The sequence below is a fragment of the Solanum stenotomum genome, chromosome 3 (genome assembly GCF_019186545.1).
Source record: "Solanum stenotomum isolate F172 chromosome 3, ASM1918654v1, whole genome shotgun sequence".
In the NCBI taxonomy this organism is placed as follows: Eukaryota; Viridiplantae; Streptophyta; class Magnoliopsida; order Solanales; family Solanaceae; genus Solanum; species Solanum stenotomum.
The window spans coordinates 27,107,008-27,126,825 of record NC_064284.1 but is presented as its reverse complement, the minus strand read 5'-3'; the positions used below and the strand labels follow the sequence as shown (position 1 = coordinate 27,126,825).

General features: G+C 36.7%; 1 protein-coding gene across 1 annotated transcript; it reads left to right on the top strand.

The window, feature by feature from the left end:
• The first annotated feature begins 3,143 nt into the window (after positions 1 to 3,143).
• LOC125859478 (cell wall protein DAN4-like) lies at positions 3,144 to 7,534 on the top strand. The gene is made up of 3 exons (XM_049539246.1): positions 3,144 to 3,231; positions 5,776 to 6,296; positions 7,332 to 7,534. The coding sequence occupies exons 1-3, from the start codon at positions 3,160 to 3,162 to the stop codon at positions 7,348 to 7,350; spliced, it is 612 nt and encodes a 203-aa protein (XP_049395203.1). The 5' UTR covers positions 3,144 to 3,159; the 3' UTR covers positions 7,351 to 7,534.
• Positions 7,535 to 19,818: the final 12,284 nt, after the last annotated feature.

Sequence of the window (19,818 nt, the reverse complement as noted above, 5' to 3'; positions counted from 1 at the left end):
TTTTTTTATATGGAGAAATGGAGAAAATCGTGTCTGCTAGTGAATATATTTTTAAAAAAGCGACGGACAACGTCTCTATGTCTGTCGCTTTTTAAAAAAAAATGTTTGGCCAACATTTTGACCAAAAAGCGACAGACTAAGAGACATTGTCCGTCGTTTTCTTAAAATATTTGACCAGATATTTTGACCAAGAAGCGACGGACATAAAGATGTTATCCGTCGCTAATTTAAAAAATAATTAAACAATTAAAATTAATAAAAAGCGACGGACGGCATGACTTTTTTTAAAATAATAAATAATTATTTTTAATAAAAATCGATGGACTCCGTCACTATCTATATAAAACAATTAATTAGCAAAAATACCCGAAAAAAAGCGACGGACTAAGCGATGCCGTCCGTCGCTTTTAACAAAAATTAAAGAAAAAAATTAATTAAAAAGCGACGGACTAAGAGACGCTGTCCGTCGCTTTTTTAAAATGTTTGACTAGATATTTTGACCAAAAAGCGACGGACTAAGAGATGCCGTCCATCGCTTTTTTAAAAAATTAATTAATAAAATAAAATAAATTTAAACGACGGACAGCGTGGTTATTGTTTAATTTGTAAATAATTATTTTTAATAAAAAACAACGGACTAAGAGATGCAATCCGTCGCTTTTTGTAAAATAATTTTAAAAATTATTATTTTAATTAAAAAGCGACGGACGGCATCTCTTAGTCCGTCGCTTTTTTGGAGCGACGCTGTCCGTCGCTTTTTCTTCAGTCGTTTTTTAGCAGTTTTTTAGTAGTGGTCACTCAGAAAATAAAACAAAAAATCACTTCTTGAAATACTTTACATTTTTCACTTTAGCATCAAAGAATCGAACAATAATAGTATGCAATAAGGAATTTATCAGGACAGTCTGGCAGACTTTAAAATCCAATAATTTATATCCAATATTATTCGTACACAGTACAGGTGAATCTTTATGTCCCTTTCTATATTTTCTAGTCTACCTTAAAATACCCAACTTGTCAATATCATGAAAAATCATACAAACAATTAAAATTGGAGAACAAATTTAATAGTATTAGACCAGTGTCTTTTGCTACCAACCTCTTACTTTCTTAAATGATTTTCCCAACTCATACACAGAATTCTCACTTGTACTATCTTTACTGACCTTTTTTTCCTTTGCTACTACCCTATGTTCTCTGCTCATCAAAAATTCAGGTTAGAGGGAATGAAACAGACAGAATGTCACTGGTAGCATTCAAGAATATGATCATTGATGACCCTTTCAAGATCATGGACTCCTGGAATGAAACCATACATTTTGTTTAGTATCTCATGTTGCTTCAAAAGGGATGTTTCTTTTGATAATAAATGGAAAATTTACCATGTTAATCTTTTGGCAATGTCATTTTTCTTTGTGCTTTCACACAAGAAGGTGGAGATAATAACTATTAGTTGAGTGACCATCTGGGAAATCAACTCAAATACAAGTTTGCTTGAATTATCTTACCTACACAAGTTTACTGAGATAAGCAGACTTTTGGGCATCCCAGTGACAGAAAACAGAAATTTGAAAGCTACAGGATACAAACAAGCATGATAAGAAATATGTAATCTAATTTTGTTATATAGGATTTATATACTAACTAATTAAACATTTAGAACTACTCATCATATATGACATTTCATTGATTATGTTGGTTCCAATGTAACAAACGATAGATTCAAGTCATTCAACTTTGTTAAAGATTATAAACGTTGAACATCTAACTTAATTCATAGTGCCAAGAAACTTAAAACACCATGCTAAAAATCTAGCTGGAAGTTCCTCCTCTCAATTGAGGACTTTGTCGAATAATAGGCACTTGAAGATTTGGTAGGTCATATGTTTCATTTATCATAAGAGACTTCATAAAATCCTTTTAAAATTCTTGTTATGCACCCTGAGGATTGGCAGAAAATTATGAGATAGTGCCCTACCTGTGTCTAGTAGACCGATACAGGTCTCCAAGTCTACTCTTTAAATGTTAAGGGCTAGGTGTTTGACATATGACACTCAAGACTCCAAATACAATTTATATGTGCATCTTAAACTTTGATGTCATACTTCTCCGGGTAGTATTCTTAATCAGTGTTATCAAAAGCGCACTTAAGCCCTGAAGCGAGGCTCAAAACATGTTGAGCGCTTCGCCTCACTTTATGTGCGCTTCATTGTCGTCATCAAGGTTCTAAGGCAAACGTTTCCTTGCCAATGAGCCTCTCATGAAGAAGTGATACTAAATAATTGATATTTCACTTTATCATAATTTTTTTTCAATTTCTTTGGACATATATTTGTCATTCATATTAATAATTATTAGTGTTGGACTAAACATATATATTTGTATTCTTTTTTCCCTTTGCGCCTTTTTTCATTAAAGCCCACACTTAATTTGCGCTTTGCGCTTAAAGCCCCCACAAACCCTAGAGCTTTTTTGCGCTTTTTGCCTTTGATAACATTGTTCTTAATACATGCTAGCTGAATTCAATTTCTTGATGTTACAAGGGAGGATAGCTAAGAGGGTTAAGGATGCAAATTTTAAGTGATAAAATATAAGGATGTCCTTGGAAACATGTATGGAAAACTAGGCAGCCTCTCAGAGTATCTTGCTTCACCTGGACAGCCCTGAAGGAAGCATACCTAACACAAGACAATCTCCGGAAAAAAAGTGTAATCCTCATCAACAGATGTGTCATGTCCAAGCAGACCAATGAGAGTGTTAATCACCTTTTTTTGCACTGCCTATGGCATTTTTTCTACTCTATGACTGGCCTACAATGAGTAATGCCCTACGCTATCAAGGATTCCTATGCCAGCGGGATATTGTGGAGAGTTGACAAAAGCAAGTTTTTATTCAAATATCATGAACAGTGAAAAAAACACGTATAGTTTGTAGATGTATTTGTTTTCTGCGCAATTTAAGTAAAAAAATTAATGGCTGCCATATATCAAAATCTAGCACTCAAATAAATAAAGGGAGTAGGGTGGTGCACCCCCTTTCTGTAAATTTGAAAAGAACAAAAAGGGCTTCTTTGCACCTCTGATGTTGAATTATTTTGTTTGATTCATGAATCAGATTTCCCAGATATTCTTTTAAAATCCTATTTTTCCTTCTCTAGAGATGAAATCACGCGAATCTATGATGAGTCAGCTGGGAACTTCTAGAGCTCACCCCACTGCATTGACATCTAGAGTAAGAATATGCATATTCTACTGTTACATTCTTTCTTTGCTGAAATGCATTATGTGTAATTGGAAATTAGCATATTTTCACTTTTGTAATGTTTAACACGGGAAATGTTGACCATCTGTGTAATCTGAAAGTATTTCATCCCATATCCAGCCACCAGAGGGATGTGGAGATTCCAAGGAAACCTAAAAGAATATTTCTTTAATTAAACAGGAAGACCCTACAGGTTCTTTAGTTCAGACTGCGTGCACAATGGTGGCTCCATTGTTTAGTCAAATGCTATTTGCAGAAGCCCTCTGCTGAATTTGAGGATTATTTTAGTTTTTGAATGTAGAGGTATGATGTACAACTGCTCCCATGCTTAGTTCAGGTGACAAAGGCCGAGGAACTTGTGACCTAAGTCTAGGTTCGACCTCTATACCATGTGAACTAAGCCTAACATTTAATTGGAGCGTAGTAGAGGGCTGAGCCCATTATTCCCGAACTTCGAATGCTGCAGTTGGTCCTAATTGTTGACTGTAGATGCATACAGTTATCAGAAAGAAAAAGTGTTCTATACATTTCTTTTGTGATGCTTCTTGTGGGATATTAAGAGTACCCAATCTCCTAGCTATCAACCATTTGGAAAACTTAAACTCCTACGAATATTTTTTTTTTTATGACAAGGGAAACCAGCAGCCGCTACCCTTTGGGTGCGCACAGGGTAAAACCTCTGCTCCTATGCAATAGCTCGCAAACCACATAGGAGAATTAACCCGCACTAGACAAACCCGGTGCGACGAGCTCGACCCAAAAGGCAAACCCCTTGCTTTCGCTGGCAAGGGGTTTCGAACTTGAGATCTCCAACATGGAAGTCCCAAGCCCAAACCACTGGGCCACCCCGAAGGGTACTCCTATGAATATTTTTGGGCTATGATTTCTTTATGCTAGTAAGGATGCATTAGCTAGCACATGCTCTTATGATGGGGTGTCGTGATCAGTTTGAGTTGGTTTTTCTTAAAGATTCTCCCGAGTAATTATAATAATCAGATTTATTGATATTCCTAGTATTACTAAATGTTATCAGACATTTAATCATTATCCAATTTGATGGAATTGTTTAATCTTGAAGAGAATCTTCTATAATTATGCCTATTAGGTGTTTTTCTTGGTTTTATGCAGTCATTTATAACTTGATTGTTCTTGGACAATAATAGAAGGAAACAATGAGGAAAAGCATTAATAGACAAAGTTCACAATTTAAAAGTTCATACGACGAAAAACACCAACTTGTAGCTTGCTTTTATTTGAAACCCATAATTTACATTGAACTAAGTAAAAGAAAGATTAAGAAATGCAAGTCCCATGGAGCGGTTGTTAAACCAACTATGTTGTATTGGTCGGAGTGTTGGTCAGTCAAGAACTCGCATCCTCAGAAGATGAAGGTAACATAAATGAGGATGCTTAAATGGATGCGTGGGCACATTAGAAGAGACAAGATTAGAAACGAAGATATATGAGGCCTGGTGGGAGTAGCTTCAATGGTGGACAAGATGCGGGAAACAAGGCCGAGAGGGTTCGAGCATTTGAAGAGGAGGAACACAAATGCCCTAGTGAAGAGGTGCGAGAGGTTGACAATAATAGGTTTAAGGAAGGTGTAGATCGAGGAAGAATTGGGGAGATGTGATTACAATAGATGAAACATCTTCAACTAAATAAGGACATGAATTTAAACAGGAGAGCCTGGAGGTCGAGGATCAGGGTAGGCGGTTAGTAGGTAGTTGAGCATTTTCTCTCTTCCTCGTGTTAGATCAGGGTTCTAGTCTGGAGTATCTATTTGTTTCCTTACCAGTATTATCCCACCGTCCCAATTTGACACAAAGTTTAAGAAAAAAAGGAAGACTTTTGAAACTTGTGGTTTAAAACAAACCTTAGATATTTGTGTGACGGTAAATCAATTCGTTAGGGGTAAAAGGGAAATTTTAAAGTTGTTATTTCTAATTATAGAAAAGTGATATTCTTTTGAGGACACATTAAAAAGTAAAGCATGTCACATAAATTGGGACAAAGGGAGTATTATTTTGCTAGCATTACCTTGTTATTCTATTTTATTTCTATTGTTGTTTCTTTTACTTTGGTTATCTCTAATATTTTTATTGTCAAATATTTTTCTTTTTTCAATATTCTCATAATAGCTTTTTACTCGTGCATTTCTTTCAAACCATGTTCTGAAAACCGATTTTCTTGATCAGAGGGTCTTTTGAACCTCTCTACCCATCAAAAATAAGGGTAAGGTCTGAGTACACCCCACCCTTCCCTAACCCCACTCGTGGGACTATATCAGGTATGTTGTTGTTTGTAAGTACACTAAAGAAAGATTAGAGAAAGCATAGTTAAATATGTCTAGACACCAATTTACTTGAAGACAATGCAGAACTTTGTCTATTACTGTGAGTAGATAAATATGTGAAGTGCAAATAATGAAGCTTTCTGCCTGGCAGTCTTAACCTGAAGTGTGTATCACAGTTTTGATATATTTTTATCTGTAATTTGCCAACTTTGATGCAGTTAACAAATTCTCTCCCAGAGGCCACCTCAAGAAGCAACTTAGCATCTAGACAGCTAGCTTCCTCTCCCGGATTAAACACTTCAAGTTCTAGTCTTCAAAGACCATCTTCTTCAGGTGGATCAAGACCTTCAACTCCTACTGGTAGACCGACATTGAGCTCATCTAGATCCACCTCGACCTCAGCATCTAGATTCACATCTGCTGCAGCAACCAAAGCAATGGCATCCACTGCAACCTCTAGATCAATGTCAACCACGACAGCATCTAGATCATCAAGGTCTGCAACACCTACTTCTCGGGCCACCATGCCTTCTGCAAAACCCACTGTTCCTCCAAGATCTTCAACACCTACTGCAAGATCCAGTGCACGGTCCTCAACACCAACAAGCAGGGCCTCAGTTACTGAATCAAAGTCCACATCAAGGGCAGCAACTCCAACTCGTCGAGCAACTTCAGTGTCAAGTACAACAAATACAACTGTTCCTCCAGTTAAATCTGTGTATTCCCCTTCGGGTACCAGGTCAGCTACAACGGCATCACGAAACCCTGCAGCCTCACGTGCTANTTATTCTATTTTATTTCTATTGTTGTTTCTTTTACTTTGGTTATCTCTAATATTTTTATTGTCAAATATTTTTCTTTTTTCAATATTCTCATAATAGCTTTTTACTCGTGCATTTCTTTCAAACCATGTTCTGAAAACCGATTTTCTTGATCAGAGGGTCTTTTGAACCTCTCTACCCATCAAAAATAAGGGTAAGGTCTGAGTACACCCCACCCTTCCCTAACCCCACTCGTGGGACTATATCAGGTATGTTGTTGTTTGTAAGTACACTAAAGAAAGATTAGAGAAAGCATAGTTAAATATGTCTAGACACCAATTTACTTGAAGACAATGCAGAACTTTGTCTATTACTGTGAGTAGATAAATATGTGAAGTGCAAATAATGAAGCTTTCTGCCTGGCAGTCTTAACCTGAAGTGTGTATCACAGTTTTGATATATTTTTATCTGTAATTTGCCAACTTTGATGCAGTTAACAAATTCTCTCCCAGAGGCCACCTCAAGAAGCAACTTAGCATCTAGACAGCTAGCTTCCTCTCCCGGATTAAACAATTCAAGTTCTAGTCTTCGAAGACCATCTTCTTCAGGTGGATCAAGACCTTCAACTCCTACTGGTAGACCGACATTGAGCTCATCTAGATCCACCTCGACCTCAGCATCTAGATTCACATCTGCTGCAGCAACCAAAGCAATGGCATCCACTGCAACCTCTAGATCAATGTCAACCACGACAGCATCTAGATCATCAAGGTCTGCAACACCTACTTCTGGGACCACCATGCCTTCTGCAAAACCCACTGTTCCTCCAAGATCTTCAACACCTACTGCAAGATCCAGTTCACGGTCCTCAACACCAACAAGCAGGGCCTCAGTTACTGGATCAAAGTCCACATCAAGGGCAGCAACTCCAACTCGTCAAGCAACTTCATGTCAAGTACAACAAATACAGCTGTTCCTCCAGTTAAATTTGTGTATTCCCCTTCGGGTACCAGGTCAGCTACAACGGCATAACGAAACCCTGCAGCCTCACGTGCTAGTTCTCCAACTGTAAAACCCAGACCATGGAAGCCTTCAGATATACCAGGGTTCTCCCTTGATGCTCCACCCAATTTAAGGACATCACTACCTGACAGGCCAATTTCAGCTACAAGGGGCAGACCTGGAGCAGCTAGTGTCAGGTCTTCATCTGTTGAGCCAGCTTCAAATGTGATAGAATAGACGCGTTCACTATCAGTCAACAGACCAGGTCCCTTGACTCAGCAAGAATAGTAATGAAGAATGAATAATGAAGGAAATCAACACAAGCAGTTTACGTGAAAACCTCATTGCTCAAGAGAGTAAAACCATGACCTGACACACAGGATTTTCAACTGTTTCCACTAATCTCTTCAAGCAAAAGTGAAACCCAGTTACAACCAAAGTAAGAAGAAGTTATTAATCTCACAACTAAGTAATAATCCTATTACTTACTGAGCCTAAGCAGAAACAACAATGCCCACTAAGATAACTTAGACTTTGCTAAGTGAATACCACACCGCCCACTAAACCACCTAAATCTAGATGATTTAGAATTTGACTAAGCAAATACAACACTGCCCACTAAATCAATCAACCTTAACTGACTTAGACTTTTAGAAACTGAAACAAAATATCTGAATCCTTTATAGAATAGGAACAAATTTACAATGTAAGCACAAAAGTATAACTCCTAAGACACACTATGACGCTTGCAACTCGATCAGGTCCTTGTTGCGCTTGTCGGAGAATACTTCACTGAGATAGTCTTTGCTTGTGTACTTGAGAATTTTCAAGATACAAAAACTTATAAAATGATAGATACAAAACTCAAACTCAACAAAGATGCTTCAGCACTTTATCAGATCCTTTTGTTGAGTGTGAGTATTGTTCTACCTTGAAGATGGCTTTTTCCTTCCAAGCTTGTGAGTTTTTTTTGTTTGCCAAAATCTTGAGTTTGTGTATTTTGGAAAGATATGATATAAATCAACACAAACTCGTTGAGACAATCCTATTGGCTGAGAGCCTGCTGGTGTGAAAAGTTGTGCACCTACCAGCAGCTTTTTCTGATGGACTGTCTTGTCACTTTTTCATATAGCAGTCTTGCAAAGACCAGGTCCCTTGCAAACTTCTTTGTGAATTCTTGAAAAGGCTTGCTGGCTGACTTCCTTCTTTAGATGAATGAATTTAATATAGTGTTTGTCACGTAGAAAATATCAACCATAAAGAGTTATTACTCGTTGGACAAACACTCTCGTCCATTCTGATTGGTGTAGTACGCTGACGCCTCACCAACCTCTGACACGATAGTTTTACAACTGTACCCTATTGTTGATTTGGTCGAGAGAACTCTGCCTGAGACCAGGTCCCTGCATTTCTAAGGATCATTAAAACACCTAGAATATAACATTTTTCCCATTTTTGATGAAGACACACAAATAATCCTTATGCTGAGTTTATTCATTCATTACCCCTTTCATCAGTCTCAGTACCAGAGGACCCTTTCCTGGATCCGGTCCCTTGTTAGACTTTGCATTTGTGAGGATCATCAAAACACCTAGAATATAACATTTTCCCCCTTTTTGATGATGACACACAAATATTTCTCACACTGAGTTTATTCATTCATTTGCCTTGTCGTCAGTCCTAATAACAAGGATATGGTCCCTTGTTAGATCCCTAAGTTTTCTTCCCCCTTTCAACAATTCCCCCTATCAGCATGCCTCTTGAGATAAGTGGAGTGGTCCCCTTTTTGCATCATTCCCGAAGTTTGTCAAATCATCAAAACTTCACATCAACAACAAAATAATATTTCCCCCATTTTTGATGATGACAAACTTTTTCAACTTCTTCCCCCTATCGGCATGACCATGTCCTCTTCAAGTAGCATTTCTTCCCCCTATCGGCATGACCATGTCATCATTGATCACCATGTCATCATTGATTACCATCATTGATCTCATACCCTAACAATCTTCCCCCTTTTGACATCATAAAAAAGGGTCAAATCAGTAAACCAAGTTGCCAGAAATGTAGTTCAAGCCAATTCATGGCCACTTGGGCAACACTGAACATGAGTAAAAATACATAAAGTAATGAGACAAGTCAGTAGTAACAAGACATTTTTTATTCACAAATAAAATATCAGTCATCGAAGCATTGCAGACATCATTATGAATGAGAACCAAGGCAATACCCACTGAGTTTCGATAGAAAAGAGGAATGAGGACTAACATGGGAATTTAGGGAGAGAGGGGATAGCTTAGGAGCAAGGGATGGAAATAATAGAATTAGTAGAACATATCCCTTAGCATGGTTTTTAGAAGCTTATCTTAAAGTTCAACATGCTTTGCTGCCAACCTTCAGGGCTGCCAGTTTTTTTTTTCAACCTGGTCCCTCTGATTGTTCCTCCAGAAGTCAAGCCTTCAAACAAACTATTTTAGTATCCCTGTTAGCAAGAGCAGCTGTCATAGCTTTCATATCAAGCCTGAGTTTCTCATGACAGAAAGATTAGTAAGATTAAACTTACTCAAGGCCTCCGAGACGAATAGATCAATAATTGAGGAACCATTTTAATTTTTTTTTCATCATCATTTTTTTTAAATCAGACACCCTTCTATGCATAATACTTTAAGTTCTCAGAATGTCAACATTTTCCTTTGCGAACATCATCTTTTCACCTTCTTCCTTTTTGCTTGATGAACCTGGTCCCTTTTCACACTCAAAAATTTCTTTATCAGAAAATTCTTCAGTAGAAACAACGGTTTAAACATTTGAAGGTTCTTGAGAGAGAGGAGAAAAGAGGGTTTTGAAATTTTCTGATTTTAGGAAGGGAATTTGAATTTTCTGGGGAGATGGAAAGAAATATGGAGTACAAGGGAAGTGGAAGGGTGTATCATGTGGAAGCAAGTGTCATCTAGGTATTCAAAAGATGACACAATGATCAGATACCTGACAGACATGTGGCAATTGCAACGGTTCTCATGCATAATTTCACAATGCAATGTTAAGAGTGCTAACCTTCGAGAACGGACCGGTTCCCTCTCTGTAAGTTGAACGTTATTGCCTAGATCTGTTATGACCTCCCTTTTCCTTCAACAAGTCTACCATGTGTGTATACCTACAAAAGGTATGAGACTGAATTTGCTAAAACATACATAACTGAAAAACAAGGATACTTGCTCCCTTTGCATAGTCATGAGATGGTTGATTGCTTCAGGCATGATCCATTCAGTTCAGTTTCAGCATCCCCAACTTTAATTTGTTTATCTTGACTGGGTTTCTCGTCAGAACTTTTGTGAAGATATCAGCGATTGGATCTTTGATCTTACAGAATTACAAGCTGATATTTCCTTTCTCAACATGATCCCTCAGAAGATGATTTCTCACATCAATATTCTTAGGCCTTTTATGGTGGACTGAGTTCTTAGACATAGTGAGAGCACTCGTGATAGCACATAGTGTTGACACCTACTTTTGGCCTAACATTTTTAAAATTCGTAACTTTTAAGTTTTATTTATCTAATGGTTCAAAATATTTTTCTTATAATTTTAAATCAGTTTATCGATAACTATCTTTTTTTATCAAAATTTAGGATTTTTTATCCGCTAATTTTAAAATTGCATTTTTACATGTCATTAGTTACATTCATTATATTTATTTTTATTCATTTTATTTGTTACATTTGTTAATATTGATATTTGCATAATCTAAAAATTCATTCAAATACAGGTATTTTACTTGATCGATAATTTTGGACCACAATCACAAGCCCAAAAATTGAGTCCATTTAACAATTATTTCCTATATAAGTTTTGGTTAGGTTAAAAAATAGGGGGTGGTGAATTTAATTTTTAGAATAGGGTTGTAAATTTTAAGATAGGTTTCACTATTCATTCTCCGGCTACCACCACCCCGGATTCCGGCCAAGCTCCGGCAACCCAAAACCCTCATTCATATTTCTCCTTTTTCCGGCGAGACACCACCGAAACAACCTCCAAACGACCACCATCCTTTAATTTTCTCCAGCGAACTCCAACCCACGCCACCAACAAAACCACCACGCCACTGCATCTCTAACCACGGCAAAACCCCACCATTAACTTCGATAGACCTTCAAACCACCCAAGCACCATCACTGTCTCTAGTGAACCAAACCCACATCTGTTTCCTTCCCCTTTCTCGAGTTCTGCCATTAACGGTGAGCTCCGAGTTCAACGGCCTTCATGCTTCGCGAATCAGAAAAACCCCAAGCTTTGAAGTCCGTTTTCGGCAAGATCTGGTCGGAAAGCTCTCGCCACCACCAGAACCTCGCCAGAAATAACCAAAACACACCTACCGGAAAACGCCATTAATGGCGGCACGAACCCGACCTACCAGCAGCAGCTCCAGTGAGAAGTAAGGAGCTCCGATGAACCGGAGTAAAACAACAACAACTCGTACCAAACCCCTTCCCCTTTCCCTTTCACGATTTATTTTTTCTTGTTTTTGCAGCTTTTACGCGAACGAGCGAGCTCGAAGCTCTGACTCCAGCTCCGGCGTGGCTCCATCGCCGGTAAACCACAACCAACAAACCAGATCTGGACTCCCAGTCATCACACAATGTCATTGTTCTCCTTTGTCTTTTTGGTGACTTTAGTATCTCCTTCGGTGATCTCCATTAACGGTAAGACCATCTCCAACCCACCTCTATTTTACTCTCCATACTCTATATTTGGAGAGTAAAATAGAAAATGGGCACTCCAACCCACCTCCAAATCACCCTCTATTCTTCAAATTTAGAGAGTTGAATAGTAGTTCTCCAAATTTGGAGAACTACTATTCACACTCTCTATTTCACTTTTTCATTATTTTATTATTATTTTTATTACTTTCTAATTAACATATTATTTTACATATAATTCTATTAATTAAATATCTAATATTCATAATTCTTTTTTAAATGTAATATAATATTTTTAAATATTATTTAATATATACTATTTTAATTTCAAATTAATAGTATTTTATTTTATTTTTTCTAATTTTCGTGAATAATAAAATTTTATTTAATTATTAATTTTCATTATAAAGAATACGCAAAATTAAAATGGCAAGATGAAAAAATTTAATTTTAAAATACAATACATGATATGATAATTTAAATACAAGATAACAATACAATACATAACATAATAATTTAAATACAAGATAAAATACAATACATAACATAATAATTAATTGATCACAAAAATAATTTAGAAATCCGGTAGGTCGTTTCTAGATTTAGCACTATTCGGAAAAAAATTAGGATATGATTTCGAGAATTGTTGCGATTGTGATTGTGACTACAGTTGTGATGGTATATGATATGGGTTATTATTTAGTTGATGGTATATATCCTAAATGGTCTACAATTGTTCAAACTATTTGTGATCCTCATTCCCAACAAAAGAAATATTTCGCGATGAAACAAGAATCGTGCCGAAAAGATGTTGAACGTGCATTCGGAGTTTTGCAATCACGTTTTGCAATTATTGCAGGACTGTCACGTTTTTTGGAGAAAGGAAGTGCTACATGATATAATGACTACATGTATTATACTGCACAACATGATAATTGAGGATGAACGTGATCTCAATGCACCAATTCAAGATGCCGTAGAGGCTCCAACTCCAACTATAGAAATGGTGATAGATGAAAATCTCCGGTTTGAACAATTTTTAGCTAGACATAAAAAAATTAAGGACAAAAATGCTCATTTTGAACTTCGTAATGCATTAATAGAGCATTTATGCGAGCAACATAATAATTTTGAAAATTGAGTGTTTATGTAATTGTATGTCACTTTTATTTGAATTTGTCACCTAATTTATGTATTATATTATATTTTCTTGCAATTTATGTTATTTAAAAATTTAGAATAAAAAATAATTTTATATCACATTAAAAATTATATAAAGTAATTATATGGGAAAAAAGAAATAAATGATTTATATTATGAAATAAGAAAATAAGAATGAAATAAAAATAATAATATAATATTGAGGAGAGAGAAAAAAGATTCCTTTTTAGAGAGTAAGATAGAGAATTGGGTTGGAGTTGGTTGTCTGAAAAAATAGAAAATTGTATATTTGAAGAGTAAAATAGAGGATTGGGTTGGAGATGCCCTAACACTGTTACCTCCATAATTACTCTATTTTTATTTGTGATTACTTTTTATATTGTGATGAATAGATCCATGTTATTTTGTGTATTTTTTTAGTTAGAACTTAGAAATGTTATTGTCCAGCGAATTTCCTTCTTTAATCTCCTTGTTTTTGCTTTGTTTTATTCACCGATGCTTGGTTTGTTATCAATTATCATTTTATTTTAATGAATATTGCAGTTCTCTAATGACTTTATTTTATTCTTATATCTATTTTATATTTTTGGCTACTGTTTGTTAATTGTGTTATCATTGTTGCTCTATTTTATCTTTATTTCTAATTGTTCAGTTCTTTACTATTTTTATTCATTTATTGTTTTGTCATATATTGGTTGGATTATAATATGTCCAAAGTTTAATTATATATTACTCTCTCTAATTATTAATTTACTTTATTTAATTGTTCATTATGCATGCCTACTTTTGCACTGTTGCATTTGGATTGTTATTTTTATTTTATTAGCATAATGCATTGCTCCTCTTTTATGGTTGATAATATATATATATATATATATTTTTTATTATTATTATTATTATTTGATTTGTTCAAGTTTTCGGTAGTTTGCTTTATTATTGACAGTGTTTGGTTTTCTTTAGATTATATTTCTTCATATTATTTGTTTTTGTTGCATTATTCTCTTTATTTTATTGTTTAGCTTCATGTTTTGTTTGTTAAAATTGGCCAATGAAAAAATTTCTCCGTCGATTTTCGAGGCCTCCCCATTTTAAAAGATGGAAATTTAGTTTAAGTTTATATATGTTGTATGTTAAAATTGGCCGATGAAGAAATTATCGTCGATTTCCAAGGCCTTCCATGTTAATAAGACGGGGTTTTATTTTTAAGTTATTCTTTGATTCATTTATTTTTATTCATGTTAATTTATTACTAACACTTTTACTAAGTGTCTTTACAGGTACCCGGAAGTGCTTCCCATTGAAGCTATTCAAATTAGGTTTGAATTATACTCTTATTCATTATTGTATATTATTGACGATAGGCAAATTTAGGCCAATTCCTATATTATTGTTTTATCATATTACTTGTGTATATTGCATGTTTATTATACTTGTACATTATTTTATCCTCCTACTCAATTTGAAAAAATGAATTCAATCGGGATCCACATTTGTGGATTTCGAATGATGCCTAACCCCTTCCCTTCGAAATAACTTGAACCCCTTACTTAGAATCTAATGGTTTCGTAGATCACTTAATGGTTTCCTAGTTTTTTTCTAAAATTAGGTGGCGACTCCTTTAAAACTCGTTTTTTTCTAACTTTTAAAATTTAATCAATTGATTATTTTTTGAGTCACCGCGACGTTTCGCCCTATTTGAATAGAGTAGGGATGTAAACACATAGGAGAGGGATAGTCTGAATAACCACTCTAAGAACTTCACGCTACTGTTTGATCCACATGAGTTGATCACACCGACATGCATCTGCTACATACTTGCCCTTTTTTTTTTCATGAATAAGATATGCCCATAAAATGAGTCATTCCTGCTCTTTCTATCAGTTTGATACCCAGCATCACCATATTCCTTCAATCCCCTACAAAATCTCCTGATGGATAAAGTAGAGCCAGGTCCCTGTATTTATCAAAAGTCTTAGGATTATCTTAGCCGCCTTTAAATGTGATTCCTTTGGACAAGCTTGGAATCTTGCATAAATCCTAACACTTGTATCTTTTACATCTGGACCAGATCCATCAGCATCCAGCCTCGAGTTGGTCCCCATGGGATTGTCAATTGTCTTGGCGTCCATAATATGAAACTTCTTCAGCAACTTGTTGTACATTTCTTGACAAACGGAGGTACCTTCAGAAGTTTGGTGGATCTGCAGCTCCAAGAAGAAATTTGATTCTCCCATCATGCTCACTACTCATGATTTCAACACAACCTCTTTTGAAATCATTGTTGAAGGGGAACTTGGACAACCTGTCAGCTGGTCGGGGAACCGGGTGTATTACTTTTCTTCTTTGAAACTGAGCTTGCTCAACTTCTTCATTCTAACCTTCACAATTCATATTATCAGTTTGAGCAACATCAATCTTTGTTCAGCATTGTCTACCGGACCAAGTCTCTCATCAGGTTCATCATTTGCATTAGCTTCTTTGGGATGAATGATGATCTGGTCTGTTTCCCTTTGATACAAGCTTCACACACCTTGTCATTGCCGAACTTTAGGTTAGATAGGCCATGAACCAGGTCCATGTTTTTGCACCTTCTAGCCGTCAAGATCACCCCATTTGTTGACAAATTGTTAACAATGCACTTTTCAAATAGAGATCTAACTTTATTGTCTTCATCACAAATTTGTGACACACTGAGGAGACTGTATTTTAGTCCACTCACATAGTATACATTCTCGATTGAGTGTTCTACCGATCTGCCAATTCTTCCAACACCATAAATATACCCCTTTTTCCCATTACCAAACGAGACATCTCCTCCTTAAAGTGCCTTCAGAGAGAGAGGAAGTTTTCAGTCCTTCCAGTCATATGCTTCGAGCATTCGCTGTCCATGAACCAGCATTGACTGCTACCTTTTCCACTCCCCTACAACAAAGATTATTTGTTGGACTTAGGAACCCATTTTAATCTGAGTTCCCAATAAGCAAATAGAGGCATAATGAGTGTGTTTCTTGTCTAACGAGGCAGAATAATCTTTTTCAAGTTAGAGGATTTGGATATAGGAGTAGGTCCCTTGTTTTGGTTAACTTTCTGTCTAAAGTAGACTAAGACCTTTTCTTGAGAAACTTTCCTAGCTGGGCAATCCTTTTTCAGGTGACCATTGCGACCATAGTGAAGACATAATAGATTATCTGACACAGAGACATACTTACTGTGGGGATTGTAGGGAGGACTGATGTTCAAGCTGCCTAACCCCTTCATGTTGTAGTTACTTTGACTAGTGATGTTAGAAAGTAACTTGGTAGAGCTGGTCCACTTTAGAGAATTGTTCCGTTCTTCTCTAAGACGGACCAGGTCCATCTGATCATTTCTCTCCAAGGCTAGAGCAAGTCTGGTTTCAGCAATGTTCAGACTCGCTTCTAGCTCTATTTACAGACTACTAGCCTTCCCTTTTCTTTTGCCAGACATTTCATTCATTATGCTCAATTGTTCCTTGAGTTCTAGATTTTTAGTCTCTAGAACTGTCAGTTGTTCCTCGATGACAGACATGTGAACAATCAGTGCTATCTTTTGTTCATTAGACTTGTCTAGACTGTTGTTCATAGAGTCTTTTTCAGTTGTTAACACATCAGCTAGATTTCTCAACCTTCTAACAAAATAAGCATTTAAGTTTTATTTAATGTCAAGGAGAGTTACCTTTTCTTCATCTTTCTCATCATCAAATTTAGCCATGAATGCAAACATGTCATCAAACACATTATCATCGTCTTTAACAGCTAGCATGAATGCATCTTAGGGACATTCTGATTCTTCTGACTCACTTGAGGAATCCCCAAGACAGCTAAAGCTTTCTTCACAACATAGTCAGCTGCATCTTTTCTTGCTTTCTTCTCGGGTACCAAGTCCTTTCTTCTATCGTTTTCACCTCCAGATCTTTGATACTCTTTGGTTTCAGCCTTGAGCATCAAACAGTCTCTCATGAAGTGTCCAACCTTTCCACACTTATGACATAAGTCACTTGAATTTGCAGCCCGGAGAACGTTCCCTCCCTTTCAAAAACCTCCATGCTTTCTCACAATTTTTTGGAATCTCTTGGTGAGATAATCCATATCCTCCTCTTCACTGGAGATTTCACCTGATGAGATCTTAAGAGCTACAGACTTATCTTTCTTTACCTCCTTCTGTGCAGTGTCTTGGTTTCTATTCATTTCATGAGTCTGAAGTTACCAATGAGAGCATCCATGTCAGAACCTTCAAGTCATTTGCTTCAGTGATGGCATCTACTTTGCTTGCCCATGACTTAGAAAGAATTCGAAGAATTTTCCTTACCTATTTACTGGGATGGATAGGCTCTCCCAAGCAGCGTAGCTCGTTGGTTATTGAGGAGAATCTAGTGTGCATGTCATGAATAGTTTCTCTCTTCTTCATTGTGAAGTTCTCATATTGGGTGGTCAGCATGTCCACCTTTGATTCCTTCACCTACTTCGTGCTCTCATGGGTCGTCTTGAGACAATCCCAGATTTCTTTTGCAGACTCACATGCCAAAATCCGATTGTGATCTTCAGCGCCTATACCATACACCAGTAACTTCTTTGCTTTGTAGCTTTTCTCTATCTTCTTTATGTCTGCCTCGTTGTATTGTTGACGAGTCTTGGGAACGACTATGGTAATATCTCCGTCCTTCACTTCAGTAGTTGGGATGAAGGGTCCATCAAGCACGATATCCCATAGCTCACTGTCTTTCGCCATCAAGAAGTCGTGCATCCTAGTTTTCCACCAGCTATAGAACTAGCCATTGAAACAAGGTGGTCTTGTTGACGATTGTCCTTCTTCCAGGTTCAGTGGAGCAGCCATCTTTCTGCAGGATTCTCTCTTGGTGTTAACCGGCTAGAGAGCACCCGCTCTGATACCAATTGATAGAATATACGTGTCCACTATCAATCAACAGACCAGGTCCCTTGACTCAGCAAGAACAATAATGAAGAATGAATAATGAAGGAAATCAACACAAGAAGTTTACGTGGAAACCTCCTTGCTCAAGGGAGTAAAACCACGACCTGTCACATAGGATTTTCAACTGTTTCCACTAATCTCTTCAAGCAAAAGTGAAACCCACTTACAACCAAAGTAAGAAGAAGTTATTAATCTCACAACTAAGTAATAATCCTATTACTTACTGAGTCTAAGCAAATACCACACTCCCACTAAGCTATCACCCCTAGATAACTTAGACTTTGCTAAGCGGATACCACACCGCCCACTAAACCACCTAACTCTAGATGATTTAGAATTTGACTAAGCAGATACAACACTACCCACTAAATCAGTCAACCTTAACTGACTTAGACTTTTAGAAACTGAAACAAAATATCTGAATCCTTTATAGAATAGGAACAGATTTACAATGTAAGCACAAAAGTATAACTCCTAAGACACACTATGACGCTTGCAACTCGATCATGTCCTTGTTGCGCTTGTCGGAGAATACTTCACTGAGATAATCTTTGCTTGTGTACTTGAGAATTTTCAAGATGCAAAAACTTATAAAATGATAGATACAAAACTCAAACTCAACAAAGATGCTTCAGCACTTTATCAGATCCTTTTGTTGAGTGTAAGTATTGTTCTACCTTGAAAATGCCTTTTTTCTTCTAAGCTGGTGAGTTTTTTTTTGTTTGCCAAAATCTTGAGTTTGTGTGGTTTGGAAAGAGATGATATAAATCAACACAAACTCGTTGAGACAATCCTATTGGCTGAGAGCCTGCTGGTGTGAAAAGTTGTGCACCTACCAACAGCTTTTTCTGATGGACTGTCTTGTCACCTTTTCATATAGCAGTCTTGTAGGGACCAGGTCCCTTGCAAACTTCTTTGTGAGTTCTTGAAAAGGATTGCTGGCTGACTTCCTTCTTTGGATGAATGAATTTAATATAGTGTTTGTCACGTAGAAAATATCAACCATAAAGAGTTATTACCCGTTGGACAAACACCCTCGTCCATTCTGATTGGTGTAGTACGTTGACGCCTCACCAATCGCTGACATGATAGTTTTACAGTTGTACCCCATTATAGATCTGGTCGAGAGAACTCTGCCTGGGACCAGGTTCCTGCATTTGTGAGGATCATCAAAACACCTAGAATATAATAAAATGGAAGGATTAGACGACAGTCATGCTCTCCAGCAAGAGCATGTCCTCCTAATGGTGTTATGCATAGCAGTGGAAGCTCTGTTCCTGTACCATCCATGAGCCGACTTCATGCTAAAGCCAAGGACAATATAAGCCCTGGCATGGTTGGGACCAAAGTGGTTGAAAGGGTAATAAATATGCAGAAGTTGGTTCCTCCATAAACAAGATGACAAACATTCTCCACGCAGTAACTTATCTGCAAAGTCTTCGTCACCTGATAGCTCAGGTTTTGGAAGATAATTATCAAAGAAATCCTTGGATATGGCTATTAGACATATGGTATATACATTCTTTTCACATTCCTATGCTAATAGAATATTGTGCTCTACCATAGACTGAAGACATAAGTATATTTTCAAAAACTGATTAGAGTAGCAATATTTGTGTTGTTTTTTTTATAGCTCTAAGTCTTAGATGATCTGTCTTGTTGGCCTTCTTGTTCTCTTATCCTTTTTGGA

Coding starts and splice junctions, on each gene's coding strand:
- LOC125859478 (XM_049539246.1), top strand. CDS start 3,160: ATGAAATCACGCGAATCTATGATGAGTCAGCTGGGAACTTCTAGAGCT. Junction 3,232..5,775: donor CCACTGCATTGACATCTAGA/GTAAGAATATGC, acceptor ACTTTGATGCAG/TTAACAAATTCTCTCCCAGA.